This window comes from Zea mays, chromosome 4 (assembly GCF_902167145.1).
Source record: "Zea mays cultivar B73 chromosome 4, Zm-B73-REFERENCE-NAM-5.0, whole genome shotgun sequence".
Classification (NCBI taxonomy): domain Eukaryota; kingdom Viridiplantae; phylum Streptophyta; class Magnoliopsida; order Poales; family Poaceae; genus Zea; species Zea mays.
This window is the reverse complement of record NC_050099.1, coordinates 229971651-229993072: the sequence shown is the minus strand read 5'-3', so window position 1 is coordinate 229993072 and position 21422 is coordinate 229971651. Positions and strand designations below refer to the sequence as shown.

At 42.3% G+C, this 21422-nt stretch overlaps 1 protein-coding gene across 1 annotated transcript; it reads right to left on the bottom strand.

The window, feature by feature from the left end:
* Window positions 1-16617: 16617 nt before the first annotated feature.
* Window positions 16618-20083, bottom strand: LOC100282902 (triacylglycerol lipase). Its single transcript, NM_001155808.2, has 3 exons — window positions 19857-20083; window positions 19330-19443; window positions 16618-17766 (listed from the first exon to the last, which is right to left on the bottom strand). Exons 2-3 carry the CDS (start codon window positions 19389-19391, stop codon window positions 16791-16793), a joined length of 1038 nt encoding a protein of 345 aa, NP_001149280.2. The 5' UTR covers window positions 19392-19443; window positions 19857-20083; the 3' UTR covers window positions 16618-16790.
* Window positions 20084-21422: the final 1339 nt, after the last annotated feature.

Below are 21422 nucleotides of genomic sequence, written 5' to 3'. Positions count from 1 at the left end.
CCTGGCAGGGAGAGCGTACTGCCTGGAGAACAACAGGGAGGTGACGTCGAAACTCTGTCTCGGACCGGAGTAGAGCATGGAAATTAACACTATCTACGCAACCGCGAGCTGTCCAAAAATTATGGACAATTCGAAACCGATATATTTGTAGATATGCAAAGATCTGCATATCAACATCGTATCTCTTTCGAACGGGAGACACCTAACTGGATTACGTGATCTACGACCATGATGCAAAAATAGAGGTTGTACCTAGGGTGGCGGTGGAGTCAGGCTAGCGGGGCTGTGGCGGGTCGGTGTAGTGATGACACAACGTGGTGCATGTTCTCGCACAGCGACAAGGAAGACCTCTACAAAAAAATTAACTCAAGCCTGTCAACAAAAAAATTCGCCAGCACCTCCCCTGCACGGGGAGGTTTTCGAAACCTGCAAATAAAACTAGCACCACGATGACTGACATCCACGCATATATCAACGACACGATGGACGACAATCACGAATATATATTCAATCCATGAGAGATAGCAGAACAATACTACATAACTACATGCAAACTACATTTATATTATGTATACTACATGGAAACTACATGGTCATTTATAGTATATATACTATATTTACATAACTACATGTAGACCAACAACATAACTACATGTTTAGATAGCATATGTACTACATGGAAACTACATTTTCAATAGCATGTAGTTTTGTACAGACCAACCATACACATATACTATAAATGTTTCAAAACATGTAATTTGAATATTTGCAATAAAAGATATCTATTGTGTATCTAGAGATCCTTAACGTATCACAATTATTCTAGTGATACTAGCTATAAATCAAGAATTAAAACACGGGGCCGGAGGAAGGTAAAGTAGCAGCGGGGAAGAGGGACTCACACGGGGCCGGAGGTGTAGGTGGCGCGGCGGGCCCCGTCGTCCGAGAGGTGGCCGGGGAGGACGGCAGGCACGGTTGCTGGAGGCGTCGGGCACTTGGCCGACATCGGGGAGAACGACCGGCGCGGCTAGAGGTGGCAAGGATGGCCAGACGCGGTTGTCAGAGGCGGCGACGCTCGACACGATGAGGACGGTGTCGACGATCGGAGAGGAAGAGTGAATAGAGAAACGAGTGAGAGAACAGAGAAGACACCGGTTAGGGTAATATCCTTCGACTTTGTGGAGTGCCTGAGATCTGGCACTCGGCAAAGAAGTTTTCCTTATTTAAAAATCTGTGTCGATGCCTTTGCTAAGTGCTCCCTGACAAACACTCGACAAAGATTATTTTATTTTTTTCAAAAAAATCTTTGCCGAGTGCCTTGCGGAGGGCACTCGACAAACATAGTCTTCGTCGAGTGTATTCTCTAGCACTCAACAAAGTATACTTTTAATTTTTTTTATTTTTTTCACCAAAGTTTTTGTGGTGTTTTCCTATAGTATGTAGACATACATGTTCATTTTTGACACAATTATAAAAGTGTTTGCTATAACTATCAGATTTAGTTCGTTTAATTGAATTTCTTCTAATAATTCAGATTTAAAATGCAAGTCACTCGAAAAATGGAAAACGATGAATGCAAAAATGATATTCATGTTATTTAGCACAAGTTACGCCCTATTTTAGGAACAGACCAGAATTTTCGAACACCATTCTCTCAAAACATGACAGTGAACTTGCGATTCAGTTGTTTCAAAATTGTATAAAACACAGTCAGAAAATCATGAAACTTGTCGATATGTCATGATATCATATATAGATGTGGTGATAAAAATTTGAAAAAGTTTCATGAAAGTTGTCACACATTATGTGTGGAAATCTAGCCGTCCTTCACATGAAATCATAGAACTTCAATATAGACCGGCTAGATTTCTACACATAACGCGTGATTGGTCAACTGCGCCCGCATACCCAGTCCCACGCAAGCCTGGCCAGCCAGGTACGACCATTTCTAGCATATGTGCAGATGCAGGTAAATGGCCTCAGAATGACTTATTTTGCATCCACTCATGTAACCATCATTCCTCGCGTACAGGTAACCAAACAGACGCTCAGCCAAAGTCAATGCACACGATGATTCAGGATGGAATGGTGCGGGTAACCAATCAGGTGGATAGTGCATGACAACTTTTACGAAACATTTTCAAATTTTTATCACAACATCTACATATGATATCATGACATGTCGACGAGTTTCATGATTTTCTGACTTTGTTTGTGTTTAATACAATTTTAAAACAAATGGATGGCAAGTTCACAGTCTTGTTTCGTGAGCATGGTGCTCCAAAATTCCGATCTGTTCCTAAAATAGGTTGTAATTTGTGCTAAATAACATGAATATCATTTTGCATTCACTGTTTTCTATTTTTAGAGTGACTTACATTTCAAATCTGAATTATCCAAAAAAATTTTAATTAAACAAACTAAATCTGATAGTTATAGCAAATACTTTTATAATTGTGCCGCAATCGAACATGTAGGTCTACATAGTGTAGGAACACACCACAAAAAGTTTGGTGGGAAAATAAAAAATGAAAATATACTTTGTCGAGTATCAAGAAAGACACTCAGCAAAATATGGCTTTGCCGAGTGTTTGCAAGGTGACACTCGGCAAAGAAGTTGTTTTGTCGATTGTCAATGCCTAGCGCTCGGCAAAGTTAACGGCCGTCAAATATAGACGGCTGCCGATTGCCCTTTGCCAGCGTCGCGTTTCGCCGAGAATTTGACACTCGGCAAGTGGTCTTTGCCGAGTGTCTTTCTATGCCGAGTATCTCGCTCTTGGTAAATGAGGTCGTTGCCTAGAGTCATATTTTGCAGAGAGTGGCACTCGGCAAAGTATGCTTTGTCGAGTGCCCGACAAAATGCACTCGGCAAAGAGCTGGATTCCAGTAGTGAGGTCTAGGTGTCACTTTTCCAAGAGTAGGAGGAGGCAGCCCCTCTCGGTGTAGCAAAATTATTCATCATCTAACAACTACCAAGCCCACTGTAAAGCCCTCGCTTGTTAGCAGCATGATGACTTTTTGTGCAGGGCCATCCCTAAGGGTATGCCGGGTATGCGACCGCACGCTCAGGGCCCCCAAGGTCGGTAGGGCCCCGTTTGTCCAGCTTATGTCTAAATATATATGCGTTATAGATAAATCTCTATTCCCGTTCCTTTGTTACGTCTCTCTGATTTTCTGTCAATCATCTCTTTGAGGTCGCGCAACAGTCTGCTTGATGACAAATCAAAGTTTTGCTAGGCGCTAGGCGGAATCTAGGTGATGACCCTTAGCCTAGGGACTAGTCCAGCCTAGGCTAGCCTAGGCGTTGCTAGGCATTTTTCTAGGTGTTTTGCCAATTTATATTTTATATACATCTATAACACAAATCATGAATAATTTAGATAAAAAATAGGGAAGGACCAGTAGACATACCTTAGGTCCTTTGTCCTTGCAGATCTGCTGATCACTGAATCCTCAAGCACTGCTGCAATAAAAGTGGACAACACTTTTAGATGCAATTGGGAATCTATACAAGTGATAAAATATAGGAAATAACAAGTTAGGCACTTATCTAAGGTCTGACCCTTCTCCCATCCATTAAGTACTGATCAGCAACATAGGATAGCCTTTTGAAATCACAAACATGAAGTGACAATGGGCTAAAACATGACATGAAGCTAGCTCACACTTAGGGTTCATCCATCTCATACTCATCCTCATCTTCATCAAACTCTTCTTCTTCGGACTCAAACTCTTCTTCATTAAGCTCTCTCACCCTTGCACTTCTACGCAGCTCTAGTTGTTCTTTTGCTCCCACTGCATCTCCAAGCACAGACCAAGGTATCCCTGTACCTTCCATGACTTTGTCCTCATCTTCCTCATCTCTAAAGGAAACTAATACACAATAAACCCCTCCACACATTTGCTTCATGGGCGATATGTTGCTTCAACCGATAAACCCCTCCACACATTTGCTTGTCACACAATATGTACTTCACCTTGGCCTTGTTGTTTAGATCAATAAGAACCCCATACTCCAATCCCATATCATCTGAGTTCCTTCTAAGGCCACTAACTCCCTCTAGTGCACTTGTAGTTTCATATTGACCCTTTGTCATTTGAGTTCAAGCCATCAATTAACAAATTACAAACTGATATACAGAAAAGAAAGGAAACAAATGAGAGGAGAGGAGAGAAGGTGGGGAGGAAGACATACGAACCTTGGCTTGGGCTGAGGAAGCGCTCTGATTCGCCAGATCGCGATCCAAGGGCTGACAATAGAGTTCGAATCGGTTTGCAATCTCAACCACCAGATCGAGATCTGACGGTCCGGATCGAAGAATGAAACGTTTTACCCTTAAATCTCATCTAGTGCGTTAATTCCTAAATCAACGGCCAGGGCGCCTTCCCCCCTCCCCTTGCAACTGGACGTGGCGGCACCCATGGTACGCGCAGCGGTGCCATGGCCGACAAGGCCATACCGAGCCACAGGTTCCCCGAACTCAACGTCGATTGCAGCTACTTCACGCGGAGGACAAAGCAGATATATCTAGGGCCTTTTACCTGGATTTAGGACGCCGACGATCCCCACCCGACGGTATAGCGGCGTAACTCCTTGCTCCGGCGAGCGATTCGCCACGCCCTTGTTGTTAACTCCACACAGGAAGACCATGATCAGGGCAGGAGGCCTAGGTGACTTGTCCCGACCGCATGTCAAGCCTAGGGTTGTGCCGCCGGTGAGATGCTCGTGCGACGGCTTGGTTCTTCTCCTGCCCTCCCTGAGCTCCGTTCTTATTCTCCTCATTTACACTACACCAAAATCATACACTTCCTACGATTTTTTAACTTCCTACAACTTTTATAACAAACCGTAGGAAATAAATAACTTCCGAGAGGCAACTGGTACCTCTAGGAAATAAACATAACTTCCTACGGTTTTTTATAAAAGCTGTCGGAAGTTAAAAAAACCGTAGGAACTTAACTAACTTCCTACGGCCTCCTCTAGGAAGTTAGGTTTCATCCGTTCACAAGCCAATAGAATAGCTAACTTCCTGCGGCTGGCTCTAGGAAGTTAGCTGCCCAGTTAACTTCCTACAGCCTCCTCTAGGAAGTTAGGTTTGAGCTGTTGACCAGTCAACCGAAAACCTAACTTCCTACGACCTCTTCTAGGAAGTTAGGTTTCATCCGTTCACAAGCCAATAGAATAGCTAACTTCTTACGGCTGGCTCTAGGAAGTTAGCTGCCCAGTTAACTTCCTACAGCCTCCTCTAGGAAGTTAGGTTTGAGCTGTTGACCAGTCAACCGAAAACCTAACTTCCTACGACCTCCTCTAGGAAGTTAGGATTCAGCTGTTGACCAGTCAAACGAAAATCTAACTTCCTACGGCTGGCTCTAGGAAGTTAGCTGGGCAGCTAACTTCCTACGGCCTCCTCTAGGAAGTTAGGTTTCATCTGTTGGCCGGTCAAACGAAAATCTAACTTCCTACGGCCGGCTGTAGAAAGTTACTTAACTTTCTAGAGGCCAAGTACAAACTCTAGGAAGTTACCTAACTTCCTACGGCTTTACTTTAGGAAATTGTTTTTTTAAATTTTTATCTCCCTCAACCTTATCTCTTCTCCCTCTTCTCTCACCTTTCACAAAATCTCTCTGTCTCACGCCTCTCCCGCGCGCCCTTCTCCCACGCACGGCCGGCTCCGCCCCCCGGCCCCACTGCCCCCGGCGGGCCCCGCCCCGGCTCTCCCACCCCCGAGGAGCCCGCCCCGGCCGCCACCGCGGCCGCCGTCCCACCCCCGACCGCGCCCCGCCCCCGTGGAGCCCGCCCCGGCCGCCGCCGCGGCCTTCTCTCCCGCCCCCGGTAGCGCCCGCCCCCCTTTCTTATTGATCATGTTCTCTCTTCTCCGATTTATTTGTTGTTCAACATCCATGTATGTCATTTGTCCCTTATACCGATTATGGTCAACTTCTATTTGTAGGTTTTTGCGCTAAGAAGACCATTACTACACACAGTTTTGGATTATGAAGACGAATTTTTTGCTTTATTAATGGGTGTCCTTGAGTCCCATAGCCTACGGACAACAGGTTTGTTATTGACTCTTCCATCATAAAAAAGGCCGACTTGTTTAGGACACTTGTAACATAACTGGGCATGCAGGAAAGGAATGGAATAATGTATTACAACTTGAGTTTTCTTCTACTTGTTTCTTTAGCAAGTCCCCTTGGGTATGGATTACTAGGAAATGAAAATTTCTCAAATGTGTCAGCGAAAAAGAAATCCCATGCATCAGTATAGTGGTATTTCAATTTCAATAGAGCCAACCATCTTTCTTTATGTTTATGCTTTCATCGTATGTCCTTATCTGCCTCGTATAGGGCTGTTCTGACATCAGGCCATGTGTCAAACTCTATAGTAGGGCCTTACTAAATAGAACAGCAAACCTGTCGATTTGATAAGACTTGTGATTGTATTTTATAATATATAAATCTATCTATGGCTTCCTTTTGGGATTGAGTTAGGTCCTTTATTCTTTGGTTTCTAAATTTTATGGTAAACAGAATCATAACTTCTAGACTATATTAACTGATGCACATGCACACAGAAGATGAAAAGAAAAAAAAACAGGATATACGACAAACAACAAAACAAACAAGCGAGTTCACTAATCTTTAAATCGACAAGCTTGACTCAGCAAATGGTTGGCTTGTTCTTTGATATCCCTAATTTTTAATTTTACCGTTCTGATTTTTTTTCTTTCCAGATGGTTCCTTTTCAGAGTCATTATATGGTCTCAGGAGGAGACCTGTTAAGGTTGCAGTGAAGAGAAAGAGTCCTGGTACAGAATCCAATGACAAAGTCTATGGTTCTGCTCTAAGGAAGCGCCAGAAAATCCTTTCAGTTATTTTTTGGTAGGTTGCCCTCAGCTTCTATGTAGTCACTAGTTTTCTGCTATGTTTTTCCTTTCCTTGGGAAAACATACTTGTGCTCTTGCCAATTAGCTAGTGGTATAAAAGAATGAATTAATAAAATGATCGACAATTCTGTTACTCCCAAAAGCATATGAACTAGATTTAGTGCCATGACTTGAGTTTCTTACTATATTTAGAGCTGCATATTTTATATTGAAGGCAGAAGAAGCAAAAAGTTTTCTTAATGACCCTTACAAACAACCACTCTAACTCCAGTAGGAGATCAGACGTGTTCTAGTACTTGAAAAAGAAAAAGATCTTTCATTTAATTTAGGATAACGATCTGTCAAAGAGTATACAACTAGCCCTTATCATGGCCTAGGCCTAGTTCTTGGAGCTTTTTGGCTCTAGAAGACCCCAAAGTCTCAACTCCTTCAAGAATTGATATGCTACCTGTAGGGAGGGGAAGACACCATAAAAAATTATTTGTTCCTATGATTCCATAAGGTCCAGGTCCCCAAAATCACAGCTATTTTTTCCTCGAACACTTAGGAGAACTAGTCATCATTATATTAAGAAGAATAGAAAAAAGGTTCAATGAGGACATGTACAAAAACTGCCAAAAGGCAGTTTGGTAGAAACTTAGAGGACTATTACATGAATAAAAGAAAATAATGACATGTCCCCCGCCTCTCTTAAACCAGCACTAGCAGGGCCATATTTTTCTCAGACCCACAGCCCCGGCTAGTCCCCAGAGCCTAGCATCATCCTTGATGTTCTGGATAATTTTGTTAATGTTTGGAGTAGCCCCATCAAAGACACACCAGTTCCCGTGTTTCCAAAGCCACCAGGCTACCAGGACTACTGTAGAATTTAAACCTTTGACGGCGCTACTCCAAACATTAACAAAATTAACAAAGGGCTCACAATGGGCTAAGTTGTCGCTGTGTATGGGTGGGGCAGGTATTTGGGGGTTTTCTCGACCTGTGTGAGATGGCCTTCTTAATACAATGCACATGGACTGTTCACCCTCAGTAGGTTGAGTGCAATACATGTATTCTTAATCCTGTCGTGATGTTACTTGTTTTGTAGGTACACAATGTTTGCTAACGTCATCGACTCGAGCCAGGTGAGGGTTCAGCGTGGAGGTTCATCGAGGTCTGCTGCTCGTAACTCCCGTCGCTCCACTCAAGATCCAGCAGAAGTGGAGCAACTACGAGAAGAACATAGGCGACATCAGGATTACTTGAAGCAACAAGCTGCGCAACATGAATATTATGCTACACAGATTCAGCAACAACAAACACTCATACAAGTAAGTTCAAAAGATAATAGCTTTCACTTTAAGATATGTATTGATTTAAAACGCTGATGTGAATGAGTTCGACAAATTTGTAGCAACTAGCACAGGCCCAAGGGATACACGTCTCGGTGCCCCCCACCTCCCGTTCATTATCCTTGGTCTTCACCTCCACCTATACCTACATCTCCATCTACCGAACATCAGGTATGCATATTCATTATCATTTACTTGTTGTTAGTTATATTATGATGTAACTCAGCAAATGTTATTTGTACATGTATATTAGACCCCTCCAGCTACCTTGATGACGCATGAACAAGAGGACGGGTTAGACTTTGTCGAAACCCTCTTCAATAGTGGAGGTATCGACCATCACTCTTCACTGTAACCCGATGGTGATCGGCAAACGTGAGCTTCCATATTATTGCGTTCTAATACTTGAGACTTTTATTATGACTATGTATGAGATATTATCTTATATTAGTACTGGATGATGATATGTGTCTTATTATGACTATGGATGAGACTTTTGTGATGTAATTGATGAGACTATAGATGAGACTTTTGTGATGTAATTGATGAGACTATAGATTTAAATATTGTTATGTGATTGTGTGTGTGATGTTTTATGTGAAAATATGTTGTGCTATATAACTGGTGATATATTTGTTATGTTGTGGAATGTGGTGTAAAATATAAACATCATTTGTAATGCTGGTCAAATTAACTTCCTAGGGGCTACAGTAAGCCGTAGGAAGTTAGCCAGCTAACTTCATAGGGGCTACAGTGAGTCGTAGGAAGTTAGTCAGCTAACTTCCAAGAGGCTACAGTCAGCTGTAGGAAGTTAGTCAGCTAACTTCCTAGGGGCTACAGTAAGGCGTAGGAAGTTACTCGTAGGAAGTTAGTCAGCTCACGGCGCTGACGGCGTGAAACTACTAACTTCCGAGAATCTACTAACTTCCGAGAGGCTTATTAAGCCGTAGGAAGTTAGCTAACTTCCTAGAGCCCTCTAGAAAGTTAAGCTAACTTCCGACAAAAAAATTTCGAGAGCCAAACTTTTGATGGGATGGCTTAACTTCCGAGAGTTTCGTTAACTTCCTAGAGTTTAGACCTAACTTCATAGGGTTTATGATCTAGGAAGTTTACTATTTTGGTGTAGTGTTAATCAAAGAACCCGTGCAACAACCAGGAGGAGTATTTATAGCTATGGGGAGGGTGCCGAGCGTAGGGGCAGAGAAGGGTTCGGCCCAGGCTGTTGGTTGGTGGTCAAGCCCGATCCGCGCGTGGGTCTGTTACGAAGTTCACGGGGTCTCGTGGAATCGGTGTTGCGAACGCGAGCGAGGTGAGGAAGACCGATCCGACAACAGGGCCCTATGTGACAGGGGTGGAGGGGTTCACCAAGCATGCTTGTGGTTCTAGGTGTACATTTGGGCCGGGCCTGATGGGCCGACCCGAAGCACGGAAAAAAAAGCACGGCCCAGGCACGGCATGGCCCGAAATAATTTAGTGCCGGGCCGGCACGGCCCGTTATATCGGGCCGAGTTTGGGCCGAGGTCACGGCCCATGGGCGGGCACGAGCACGACCCGTTTAAGGCAGGCACGAAAAGGCCCATATATAGGCACGAAAAGGCCCATATATTTATTAAAATCACACTTCATTTCACACTTTAATATACTTGATAAAGAACACAAAGCTAGAGATAATGCTAGTTATATATTTTTTGTATCTTTGAATTAGAGTGTGTAATGTAATTTTACTTTTGTTATGAACATTAGACAATATACTGAACTTACGAACTTTGTATAGAGCTGATTATACTCTTTTTCCTTCTAACAAAATGATTTATAAATGGGGTAGTCATTGCATAGCTGTGGTAACTTTAATACAAATATTAAGTTTGATTTTGTTCAAATTTATTTGTCTTATTATTTTTTTGAATTTAGGGCTCTAATGTGAATTTTGGTCCAAAAACTGAATTTCGGGCCAAAAATTGAATTTCGGGCCCTAATGTGAATTTTGGGCCAAAAATTGAATTTCGGGCTTTTATAATTTCGGGACGCCCAAAATGAGCTCGGCACGTTTAAGCAATTACGGGCCGGACCGTGGGCCGAGGGCTAGGCCCATGGGCCGGCCCGAAATTCAAACGGGCTGGGCCGGCCCGAAATTCAAACAATACGGGCCTTTTCGGGCTTGGGCCGGACCAGGCCGGGCGGCCCGAATGTACACCTATACTTGTGGTCGTTGGCCAACTAGTCCCGTGGTTCAGCGTCAAGGCAGGACACGTGGACGGCATTGTGACCCGGCGGCTGCCCGACGAGGCCTAGAAGTCGGTGCTTGCATTCCAGTGATGAGGCAGGGCCGACGGAGGAAGTTGGGCCGAGAAAAGGAAATCGGCCCAGGTATGGTTTTTCTTTTTGTTTCATGTTTTCTATTTCCTTTTTGAAATTCTATTCCAAATCCATAATTTCAAATTTGTTTTAAACTTCAAACTCAAATGCTCAAGCCAAAGTACCAGCATGAATGCATATATATATTAGTTGTTTTGTTTACTTTAAGCAAAATATTTCAATTATGTAAAACCCATATTTTAGGGAAAAGGTTGCTTTTGAAAGTGTAGTTATTGCAACAATTTTATCCATAAATTTTAATACTTAATTCTTTATCTAGTTTAGGAGATGTTAATATATACTTTCAACTGAATTGTTGTGATTTAAATATTATTAAAGAGTGCTTTAATTAAATAGTTATAAAGGGACTAATAAATAGATGGACAACCTTTCTTTTAATTATTGCTCCAACTTTTGGTTTCTTTTATCTAGGTTTTGAATGTAAGCCCTTAATATTAGTATTCATTTACTTTAGAGCGATATAGTTTATAAAGAAAGAAATCTATTAAGAGACATTTTAACTCAAACTTTATAGAGAAACCCCTACAAATCCAAAAATAGGATTTCAGGTGTTACATTATGAGTCTAGAATGGGAACTTAAAATTTCAAATGGTATAGTCGAGGCTCTAGGTAGAGCCCGGTCGGACCACACGCCTCTTTTATTAAATGGCAGAGTGGCTGCTTCGGCGGGAAACCATGTCGTGTTTAAATTTGAGCTAGGTTGGCTAATTAGAGACGGTTTCCATGATATGGCTACCTCTATCTGGGAGCAGCAAACAAGGGGGCAACAATGCCATGGAAAAGTGGCAGAACAAAATTCGAGTTGTACGCCTACACCTTATTGGATGGGCAAAAAATACGGCTGGAACAATGAAGAAGGAAAAAAATCCAACATACTAAATTAATTGATGACCTGGATAAAAAGGCGGAGGTTACTCGTCTCTCGCCTAATGAACTAGCTATGAAGGCATTTATTAATGAACGGTTGGCTGGAATTCTAAGAGAGGAGGAAATTCGACTCTTCCAAAGAGCCAAAGTCAAGCATCTGCTTGAAGGTGACGATAATACAAAATATTTCCAGTTAGTGGCTAATGGCAAACACCGGAAACAGAGAATCTATAACCTAGAAGATGATAACGAGCCAAGTATAGTAGATGAGGAGGAAGTCAAAAAACACATTACTAGCTACTATAAAGGTCTATTTGGTAAACCAAACCAAACTTCTATTGAATTGGAGGAATCGTTTACTCACGATATCCTCCAAGTTTTTTAGATGCGAAGAATGAATTTTTAACTGCACTGTTTGCTATGGAGGAAGTCCGAAAGGCGGTCTTCCAAATGGAGCATAATAAAGCTCCGGGACCAGACGGATTTCCTGTAGAATTATATCAAGTATTCTGGGAAGTAATTAAACATGATTTAATGGCTCTGTTTGCCAACTTCCATAATAACTCCCTTCTGGTGTATAGCCTAAACTTCGGAGTCATTACGTTAATTCCTAAGAAAGAGATCGCTCTGAAAATCCAGGAATATAGACCTATCTGTTTGCTTAATGTTAGTTTTAATATTATTACTAAAGTGCTCACAAACAGAATAGGTGTGGTTGCCGATCGAATTATTAAACCCTCTCAGACAACGTTTATGTCTGGTCGTAATATTCTTGAAGGGGTAATTGTATTACATGAGTCTATGCATGAGCTACATAGGAAAAAATTAGATGGAATTATTCTTAAGTTGGACTTTGAGAAAGCTTATGATAAGGTGAAGTGGAATTTTCTCCAGCAAGCTATGCTTATGAAGGGTTTCTCGCTGAAGTGGTGCGCATGGATCCAAAATATCGTCTCGGGAGGTCACGTGGGGGTTAGAGTTAATGATGACATAGGACCCTTTTTTCCAACTCATAAGGGCCTTTGACAAGGGGATCCTCTCTCACCGATATTGTTCAACATTGTTGCTGATATGTTGGCAGTGCTCTTTGCTAGAGCGAAATAGGAGAACCAATTCGATGGGATCATACCACACTTGATTGAAGGAGGTTTGTCTATCCTTCAATATGCATATGATACGATGGTGTTCCTGAATCATAGCATCGATTAGGCCCGGAATGTAAAACTTCTTGTAACCGCTTTTGAACAAATGTCCGTGCTTAAGATAAATTTTCACAAAAGCGAACTTTTCTGTTATGGGTCGACTAAGGTATATGAGACTCAGCACTCACGGCTCTTTGGTTGCGAAATAGGCACAATGCCTTTCAAGTACCTTGGGATTCCTATGACCCACCGAAGATTGAGAAATAGTGAGTGGCATTATGTCATCAATCGGTTCGAGAAGAGACTCAGTAATTGGAAAGCCAAATTCTTGTCTTCAGGGGGAGGCTTGTCTTGATCAAATTTGTTCTAAGTAGCCTACCTATTTTCATGAAATCATTCTTTGAAATTCCAGCAAGCGTGTTAGAGAAGTTAGATGCTATTCGGTCCAGATTTTTCTAGCAAAGAGGACATCATAAAAAGAAATATAGACTAGCCAAATGGCAGATTATTTGCCAACCTAAAGAGTTAGGTGGGATGGGAGTCGCCAATCTGGCCATAAAGAATATTTGTTTACTCAGCAAATGGCTCTATAAATTACTCAATGAAGATGGTATGTGGCAACGACTCCTAACAAACAAATAACTAGGAGGCAAATCCCTCACCCAAGTTTCTAGAAAACCGGGTGATTCTCATTTTTGGGCTGGCCTAATGAACGTCAAGGATCAATTCCTTGGGTGGGGACACTTGTGGGGAATGGTCAAGCAACAAGATTTTGGGAGGATAAATGGCTTAATAATACTACTCTTAGAGAGCAATTCCCGAACTTTTTTAATATAGTGCGCAATAAGACCCCGCTGGTTGCAGAAGTGATGTCACATGTAAATCTAAATCTTTCTTTTCGGAGACCCATTATTGTAATTAAACTCATGGAATTGCAGAGTTTGGTACACTTGCTGGCTTCGGTTAACCTAAATCCGGTGAGGGACACTTTCGTGTGGGAAGCTCATAGGGATGGGACTTTCTCAACCTGATCCATGTACTATATTTTAATAAATAACCCCAATTATAATAGTAAATGTGTGCTTTGGAAGCTAAAACTACCCCTTAACATACAAATCTTTCTTTGGTATTTAGGTAGGGAGTGACCCTCACCAAAGACAACTTAGCCAAACGTAGATGGCAAGGAAGTCTGAAGTGTAGCTTTTGTAACTAGAACGAGAGCATACAACACCTTTTCTTTGACTATTACCTAGCTAAAACTGTTTGGAGAATTATTTACTTTGCTTTAAAGATAAACCAACCCGTTAATATTAATCATATTATAGGGGATTGAGAATCCAACAAAGATTGCACGCATAAAAAATGCTTCTTACTGGCGTTGCGGAATTGTTTTAGTCGATTTGGCTTTGTCGCAATGATGTGGTGTTTAATCATAAACATATACCATCAATTATACAGACTATCTTCAGGGGCACACACTGGTTCAGATTTTGGAGACTATTGCAGAAGGAAGAAACGCAACAACAAATCCTCGTCGTGTGCCAGTCTTTAGAGGTGGTGGCTATGTAGTTCTTCGCGAGTCACGGGTGGCGGTTCCATTCAAGAATTGAAGTAGCTTAGTACTGTGTTTTATTTTACTCAATAGCATGATTTAGTTGACTATTTGAACTACAAATTGTTGCAGGATGATGTAATAATTGAGTTATAAGGTTGTATGCATGCAAATGCAAAAGGCCGGAATGATGTTTCCATTTCCAAAAAAAGTAGTTAGTAATTTGTGTATTGTCTCTTATTACTAGCATTATCATAGTTTTTTCTCATATATTGCTTACTTGTTGTAGCTAGAGAATTTATATATCTTGTCATATTGATTAAATTTCTATAGTGTTTGTGATTTTAGTTAAAACCGTCTATTCACTCCCCTCTAGCCGGTGTCATAGATCCTACAAAAGGGCAAATTGATCATGTGACCAATTGTTTTAGAGTTGAAACAAGAACGGGCTGCACATCCCGAATGACTCTCACATTGGGTCGAGGGGCAGAAAACTATGAAGTTACTGATGTTATGCTTGAACATAACCACAAGCTTCACTTGCCAGAAACCCGCCACTTGATGGCATCACAGAGAAAAATTTCAGAAGTGCAAGCCTTTGAAATTGAAACTGCAGATGATTCTGGAATCATGCCAAAAGCTGCACATGAGTTAGCTTGCCGTCAAGTTGGTGGACACTTAATCTTAACTACACTTGTCGTGACAGGAAAAACTATTTACAAAGCAAACGACAGAGGGAGTTGGCTTTTGGGCAAGCTGAAAGCATGCTGAAATATTTTCATGACAAAATTTCAGAGAATCCATCATTCCAATATGCTTTACAAGTGGACTGTGAGGAGCACATAACCAACATATTTTGGGTTGATGCAAAAATGATTCTAGACTATGCACATTTTGATGATGTTGTCACATTTGATTCTAGACTAATTCAAGCAAGCGATGTTTACACTCCAGTTATTTTTGAAGCTTTTCAAGGTGAGTATGAAATAAAGATCCATGGCTGCATGCACTAGAGTGTTGGATGGAGATAACAAATATGCTGTCGCTATTGGTAATTTAAGTGGTGATTTAAGTTTTGAAGAGGAGCGCATAGTGACAGCTAATCCTTTCAACCAAACAACTGATTGTAGTTGTCAAATGTTTAATAGGACAGGAATATTATGTGCACATGGTCTGAAAGTGCTTGATTTGATGAATATAAAAATGTTACCCACACATTATGTCCTAAAAAGATGGACTAGAGAAGCACGCACTGGAAGAATACTGGATAGACAAGGAAGGGAAGTGGTGGAAAATCCAAAGTTGGAGGCTCAACTTAGGCTCAGATCTTTGTCTCATAAATTTCTCAACATGGCATATAAAGCAGCCATTTCTCTAGAGTGTTGTTTGCTAATAGACAATGCACTTGATCTCCTTGGTCCACAAGTAGAGGATAAACTCGATGCATCATCTAGTGTTGCCAATGAAAAATCATGTAATGACCAAGAAAATATTAGCCCAAACATGCAACAAAGAGATGGCTTTCTCAGCACTGCACAACTTAAGAAAAAAGAGGTTCAGTCGAAAGGCTCAAAGAGAAAGAAAAGTTGGATTGGCAAGTTACGCAAAGGGAAGCGCAAGGCGACTAAATCTGCTGTACCAACAAAAAAGGGAGCAAAGGTATACTGCAATCTTGATATTTTAATATTAATGTTGTCACTCACTTCTGAACTAATTTGTTGCATTTTGTTGGCAGCAACAAAAGAAAGAAGATGGTGCACCAGCACATGTACAAGTGGAGATTAGAATAACAGCAGCAACAAAGAAGCAAATGTGGACCTCCATGAATACAGGGTCATTGGTGATTTTACCAGGCTCCTAAAATCTATGGCTTGCCATGATGAAAATTTTTATGGTGAAGATCTGTTCTATATTTGCAAGTTGATTGGATAGTATTTTGGATAGAGCTAACAACATCATTTTGTGGGCTAACTATAGTATTTTGTGAGTAGCCTGATGAATGATAGCTAGTATGCCAGGCAATGCCCCAAATGGTGTAATTGTAAATTTCTCAATGTCGTGTATTGCTTAAGAAACTAAAACAAATGCTATATAAACATCCTTCAAAATTAGCTGTATGTTTGTGTTCTGAATGCCACGTCGAGGAGGGGTCGGAGCAAAAAGCAGGGTTCAAGTAGAATACGATAATCGCGCCCGTATCCGATGAATAGCTAATTTTGTGCATCAGCGGATGATGCACCAGCACTTTAAACACACCTAAACAAGAAAAGTTACCAGTGGACATGAGTTATGATTTGCTATGTTGTCCTGAAACAAATATCAGGCGAAGGGCTAGCGGTATCAAGGTATTTCTCATTTGACAAAACAAGTGCATCCAAGTGCAAGAATCCAGATGATGCGATCATCCATAAATGGATAAACATACTGTACAGGGCAGATAAACGATGGATGTCACAACTTTACTCCACACAATCAACAGATTTTGCAGGTCAGGAAAATGCAGTCAATATGTCTGAAATAGTCTACCACAGCTGGGAAACCAACACTACAACAAACAGAATGAACCACATGAATAAACTGAAGGGATAGAGAGGATAACTAAGTTTCTGAGACATCATTTCTAGCGACGTACAACTATGAGTACCTATATTTACTGCACTGCAAATTCAGCTCAGGTTGCCACCACTGGCTGATGCCGTGAGCGTACTTGAAATCAGACGAAGGGCTCACGTTGACGATTAGATCGGCAGACGGAAGAAGGTGCAGCGGTTCTGACTCCCACCCTAGTGCCTTGAAGAACAGGTCTCCGATGGAATTCTGTGTCGCAAGCTTCTCGATAAATCCGGCACCAAGATCCTCCATGTTCTTCCGGTGCTGGAAGTACCCAATGTACTCTGAGCAAATGTGGTCTCCTGGATTAACGAACAGGTACGGCGTCCATGATGACAAAATGCTGAAAGATTCTTCAGCGACGGATCTCTGACTGCTACCCTCAGTTTTAGCTTTCATGGCAATAGTCAATCCAGCAGTAATCACGCTTCTTGCAATACGAAATCCGTGCTTTACCCTTTCGTCCCTGATCCTTTCAACTGGAGCAGCAACGAACGGTGGGTTGAAGAGAAAGCTTTCTAAAAGCACACCCTTCTTAACCATGTTTCTTCCCGTAAGGATGGCCAGGCCAGCGCCTAGTGAATGCCCTGCTAGCCAAATCGTGGATCCAGGGAAAACCGAGGCTACGTTTTGAACAGCTTGCATTGCTATATTAAATCTCGAGGTCCTGTGGAGACCATTTTGAACAAGGTGCAGGTCCAGGGAAAGGTCCCTAGAGATAGTATCCTTCTCTGTTATGGTGCCTCTGAATGCGATGACAAATCTTGGAGCATTTGCACCAGAAGCTTCCTCCTTTGGAGGGTTGAATTCAAATATTGCACCAAATATGGACATATCAGCATCATCAATCAGCTTGCGAATCAGCTCAAAATGGAGGAATTCCCACCAAGCAGGTGCCAAGGCTTCAAAAGATTGATGATTCAGTTGCCGGTCTCTCTCCAACACATATACAGCCTGAACTAAGCTTGCAGCCACAGATCTCCGATTATGCTCACAGTTCCTTTTGACAATTGATAATGAGAGATAGTTACTTCCTCAAGTCAATGAATTGTGAGAACTGTACAAGAAAAAGAATCATATGCCTGCACCTATACCAGTGATCACATCAAACAATTTTCTGATGATCAAGGATTTAACCTAGACTGTTGAAAGTGGTCAAAATTGAGAATGCAGAAATATAGCCAAGCATGACTCTAACAGGGACTAGAAACTGTACTGGTATTCAGTATTTTAGCACTACATAATACAAACGTGATATATAGCGATGCATTCACATCACTTCTTTTCTCTCTTATAAACCATCTCTGTTATATAAATAAACTATTATTGCTATTTCCTTATATACCCTTCCCCAGACCCCGCACAGTGCGGGAAGCCTACGGCACTGGGTACGCCCTTAAGTACAAATGATGTTAAAGAATACATTAGCTCCAGATTTAAGTCTATATTGCAGAAGATATGGCTTATTGTTGATGCTTAAACATTTAAAGAGACTCAACTAGATTCGTCACACCATATGACCATACAAAATTAAAGAGTAGCTAGAGGACCCTGTGGTTAACCAAACACATAGATTGGGCAAAGCCTGAAACACAAAAAGTTATATTTCACAAATTCTCATTGCTCTTAGAAGTATGGTACTCCCTCTAGGTCCACGTTATAAGTAATTTAGGACAACGATACACTCTCCAAAATATAACTTTGACCAATGTTTTTTATTAAAATACAAAAGAACTCTTAATACATTCATACTTTTGTAAAAAGTACTTTTTAAGATAAATCAGTGCATATAATTATTAGGTTTCAAAACAAAATAACAAACAGTTATTTGTAGTCAAAGTTTTACAAGTTTGACTCAAATCTTGTCCAAACGACTTATAATCTGGACCTGGAGGGAGTATGTTCTTTATTCCATCAATTTATCAGCACAGTAAGTATTACTTCCCCGTATTTTGCTATGCTAACGAGAAGAACCTAACTCCCAATAATGAATGTTTGTGGTGACAATGCAATCTCAATAGAGAGACTGGATCTCAGTAGACAATGAGAGGTTCATTCAGCCTTAAACCACTTACAGTTAGACAATAATGCTCATAATGGGAGTGCGGTGGAGTAGGTGGCAATGGTTAGCAAGAGTTAAGGGTCATAACTTTTCCATGATTGACATGACAGTGACCAATAATGGAAGACATGAGATTTAGCAGCTAGGTACATTAGAGCGATGCCATGACATCCCAAATTGAATGTTCTAAAATAGAAGATTAATTCCAGGTACACAAAATTAAAATTAACAATTAAACCTAATTCTAGTGCTTCTCTTTTTTTTTCATTATTCTTGACTATCTGCCGTTCATTAGAATCACATAACTCTCTAATTCTCAGAAAGACTGGATTGACTACAGTTAACTAGTTAAGAGTGTTGCGGCTATGTTGCTAGAGGACATGAGGAACAACTTTTCTCAAAACAAGTAAATGTAGAATTTTCCGCAAACCCAACCCTTCAATGGCCCACGAACATCCTGAGAAATGTCATCCAGAATTGTGGAAGGTGAGAGGGACATACCAATCGATTGATTTCAGATACGTTGGCCCAGAAATTCCAAATATATCTCTTTCCACAGCCATGGCGTCACAAAAACGTGTTCTTCACTTCGTGCCGCTGGAGAAAAACATAGCACTGCAATAGGCACGGAAAATCTCTGTCATATGTAAGATGATACTTGCGGTAACCATACTATAATGGCGGACCTAAGGTAAAAAGATAGGAGTAGAGACTAAATAAATGCATCTCAAATGAAGTCTGTATCAGGCATTTCTTGGGCTGAGCAGAAAGGGTGATTCATTAGCAGGGTTGTCTGAGCATTTTCGGTTGAAAGAATGATTCGTTAGCTGGGGCGGAGGTGGAGGATTCAATTTGCGGAGATAACCCGTTGAAATCAGTCGACCGGTACAGATTCGAACAAAAATACGCAACAAAACTATGCACAGGAATATGCCCCGTCCCAGGAATAGAGATTTGGAGAGAGCGGGGACGAGACGACTGTGCAGCGGGAGGAACAACCCGTGGAAGCAAAGCTACGGCAGCCTTACCGACAATTGACGAGATCAGATCCACGCGCAGCCCCCCGCAGGGGCACGCTGCAAGGAAGGAGGAGAGGCGCGGTTGCCACGGAAACAAGAGAGGATGACCGGCCCCGGATTTAGAAATGGCAGGCAGGCGTGTGCGCGCTGCGCGGCGGGGAAAACCAATGTCTGTTCGCCTGTTCGGTTCGGTCTGCACTGTCTGGGGAAACGAAGGGACAGCGGCGCGAGGAAATTGATTCTGGGTTGGGTCGTTGGGCGGTTCAAGAACAGTTGAAAGAAATTGACGTGTGTCCCACACTAATCGTACAAGACTATAGGTCTATACTCTATAGTAGCATCATGTTCTTTAAAAAAAATCTGATGTTAACTACAAACTATGATAAAACTGTTGTAAGCTGATAGTTATAGAAAAATCTAAAAAAATTTGGTTGAAACAACTATCAACTATAAATTCGGTAAAAATATAACAATATGACAACCTCATAGAAGGAAGGTCGCTCTAACCTCTTGAATGAGCTGATTTGATAGGGCATCATCACCGATGAGCAATACGCCATGATGCAAGGGCCCTATGCATATAGAGCTAAGCCCAAACATCCAGTGGTAATCACATCCACTCTTGTGCATACCCTACATGAACAGCGCACACTGTGGTAGCATCGCCTGGCGGAGCGTCCACTGCGGGCACGGTGCCAGGGCAGTTCAGACACCTGGAGAGACTGCATCGTCGCCTACACGAGGAGCAGGAACGCCGACGCCAGGAGTAGGAGCAGCAAAACTCTTCCCCTTCACCTCATCAGGAGGTGGAGTTTGGGAAGCAGCCTTCCCCTGCACCTCAGGCAGAGACGCCCCTGCACCACCATAGGGCATCCCGATTGCTGGAGGAGACCCTGACGGAGACGACGACGCCGACGCCGGTGGCAGTTCGATCCACGGCACGGAGCTCTCGGAGGAGCCGGAGCCGGAGGGGTGGATCGCTAGACCCATCACTCGTGACGCCGCTCGCGGGTGTCACTTCCACGATGCTCTCGACACCTTGCTGCATCGGGCCTTTGACCGACACACTTGGTCTATCGAGTACCGTTGTGTAGTCTACCAGCACCGTCGCGGGTTATACCCGGACCAGTGGGAGGCTACTTGTTTGGTGCGTCGTCCGGACGATGATCTCCGGGGTGCAGAGGCCTTCTCAGAGCACTATTCTATTACTGAGAGGGATACTGTCGAGGCAGCCATGCAAGATGCAGCATGACGGGCACTTTCTCAGTATTGCTCATTGTTCAGCGGGGTAGCTGATGGCCTTGACCTGAAGTACTACCCTCACCGTTCGACCGGTAGTGTTGGAGGTGTGATTGTCTCGCCAGTTGGTGAGGGCAATCCCAGGCTGAACAGTATGGTCAACCTGGCCGTCGTGCTCAACACAGAGCTGGACCATGCCCTTGACAAGTTGGGCAAGGTTCGGGCGGAGGTTGCATAATTGTGTGCTGAGTACGCAGCACGCCACTATTTGGATGGTGGTTCTCCCGCCCCTGTCGGGATTCAGCACCCTTACCGTTCACCGCCCCGTGGTCACTT

Excerpts from the sequence above, each read along its gene's own strand:
- LOC100282902 (NM_001155808.2), bottom strand. The coding sequence starts at position 19,391 with ATGGCTGTGGAAAGAGATATATTTGGAATTTCTGGGCCAACGTATCTG. Across the intron at positions 17,767-19,329 it reads TATCTGAAATCAATCGATTG|GAACTGTGAGCATAATCGGA; the intron begins GTATGTCCCTCT and ends AATTGTCAAAAG.